The sequence below is a fragment of the Penaeus vannamei genome, unplaced genomic scaffold (assembly GCF_042767895.1).
Source record: "Penaeus vannamei isolate JL-2024 unplaced genomic scaffold, ASM4276789v1 unanchor5156, whole genome shotgun sequence".
NCBI lineage: Eukaryota > Metazoa > Arthropoda > Malacostraca > Decapoda > Penaeidae > Penaeus > Penaeus vannamei.
In genome coordinates this window covers 12,501-14,968 of record NW_027218135.1, presented here as the reverse complement: position 1 = coordinate 14,968, position 2,468 = coordinate 12,501, and the positions used below count along the sequence as shown (strand labels likewise).

Genomic DNA, 2,468 nt, shown 5'->3' with positions numbered 1-2,468 from the left:
CTTCCGTGTGTATGCTCCCAATGGCAGAATAGAAAACAGTCAATATGCTCTTGACATCGGAGCCAAAATTTTGCAGATGTATGAGGGCATGTTCGATCTGCTCTTTCCTCTTCCCAAAAGTGGTAAGCACTTGAACTCTGTTAAATTTGTGTGTGTAACATTGAGTTGTTTGATTATTTTAAAAGTATGGTAATGTTGGGCATATTAGATGGTCAAATAAAAAACAACTCTTGTATAGCTAACAACAATAGACTGTTAATAATATATATAAAGAATGATGTAACTATAATACATAAAGTTTGGCCATTAGAATTTCTCTGTGCTTACTGATTGACTTGGAATCCTTTTACTTATTTCAGATATGGCAGCCATTCCTGATTATTCCTCGGGTGCCACAGAACACTGGGGCATCATAACATTTAGGGAAACAAGCATTTTTTATAACCAGAACCAGAGTTCTGCTGTTAACAAACAGAGAGTGGCTTCAGTGGTTGCCCATGAATTAGCTCATCAGTGGTTTGGCAATCTTGGTATGATAGTTCCTGGTATTAAGATAAAGACAGAATTAAAAGTAGTGTTAGAATTTTTTGAGATATAAAATTTATTCATGTGATCTCAAGTATATATATTTTTTTACTTATTTTTGTAGCAGCTATATGTAAACTATTTTTTAGAGTTTAATGGAAGACCATAATACATCTTTGTTTAATGATATTGAACAAAGATTTAGGCTTTCTTAACAGTAATGTTAGCCCAAGTTGATATGCACAGACCACCTAGTTTAGTTTAGATTTCATTGCATTGCTGTATGGATTGTTAAATTGGTTGGATCAGTTAACTTTTCAAAATGTCTCAATCTCTTTCATAATTATATCACATCCTAATTTCATGTAAAAGTCTTTGAGACCAAATGTCATATAAGATATATTCTTTTCATCAAAGGAAATGATGAATTTCGAGTAAATATCAGCCTCATCCCAAATATGTTTTGTAAGAATTATAGCACATTGAAACAATTTTTTTGTGAAATACAAATGAATTGGCTGAATTTGATATTTTAAACTCTACATTCTTTATTGATATATTTTCAGTTACTTTGGAATGGTGGAATGACTTATGGCTGAATGAAGGGTTTGCTAGCTATGTTGAATTTAAAGGAGTGGATCATGTTCATCCAGAATGGGAAATGGTAAGTAGATAATCTCTTAGTTCTGTGAGAAATTCTGTATTTTATTTTAAAAAAGGCTTCTATTTCATTAAGGACATGCCTAGGGAGAGATGCAAGTCAGTGGGTTGTGAAAAAGAAAATCAAAGTTCCTTTTCATGTTATCTTATTAGTCAAATTCAATTGTCAAAGTTGGGTTTAAGGGGGCTGTTGCGCTCGAGAGAGAAGTTCGTCAGTTATCATCGGATTTTCTTTATTTTTTAATATGTTATGCATACATAATAAATTGATAAACACCACCAAGTTTCATATCATTTGGATAATAAATTATGAAGTTATTTAAGAAAAACAAGTTTTTGAACAATAACAAAATCTTTGAAATTGCACTTATCCACTGAACAAACTTGTTGAAAAAAATACCACCTATACTCTATAGCAATACCTAAAACTTGCAAAGGCCAGAAATTTTAATTTCCTTTTAGTTTAGTGGGAATTTATATTTTCTAAATGTGTAGTCTTATGAACATAAAGATATAATATATGGACTTCTATTACCTAAATTGAAAATCGTCTTTAACAAAAACATCACAAATTTATTCAGCTTTCAAATGATCCAAACCCCTTTAAAATTGTCCAAGTTTATGGAGCCTTTAAAAAAATATTGACAAAAGTGTAGTTTTGAGATATTGGGCTCCAAAGTTTAGGATACTTTTCCCTCAATTTTTTGTTTTTTTATTTTTTCTATTTTTTTTTAAATTCTTATCTCTGTGTCAATCTTGCTGCATTCTGTGACATTCACATGGTATTCTGAAGTGTAGCTGGTACATGGTCACCACAGGCTTTGCAGTGTCTAACCTGACCACATGAGGTATTTAAATGTATAAACAATTGCTGCAGCTGTGATTAAGAAGTATTTTACGTATTACGTTTATTAAATACTAAACTAACATCTACAATTAGTAGTGTCCCCTTACTGTGTGATGAGGGCGTACGTTTGCGATATGGTGTCATTTTTCTCTTATTTTCTGGTGGAGCTTTGTCTCCCAGAGTCCCAGTCTTGACGATCAGCTGTTGGGTAAACAGAGTTGCCAGCTAGCTACCTGAGAGTGCCAAAATAAATAGAAAAAAATCTGAAAAAAACTTTGTCAAGTATATTTGCACGGATGTGACAAAGTAAACATCGGAGCGGGAGGTGGGGGGGTCAGAGAATTTTTTATAACTCCTTTACTTTTATGTATTTAGTAAAAATATTATGTCATGGGATTGCCAAAGCCTACTAGATTACAGGAGATTTGTTTAAATT

The 2,468-nt window shown here is 32.3% G+C and overlaps 1 protein-coding gene across 1 annotated transcript in view; it reads left to right on the top strand.

Annotated features, from left to right (window-relative positions):
- Positions 1-2,468, top strand: part of LOC113818237 (glutamyl aminopeptidase) — a gene marked incomplete at both ends in the record, with an annotated part of 13,701 nt that continues 11,233 nt past the window's right edge. The window contains 3 exon segments of the mRNA XM_070120432.1: positions 1-122; positions 360-530; positions 1,092-1,189. Of these exon segments, the coding sequence (XP_069976533.1) occupies positions 1-122; positions 360-530; positions 1,092-1,189 (391 nt within the window).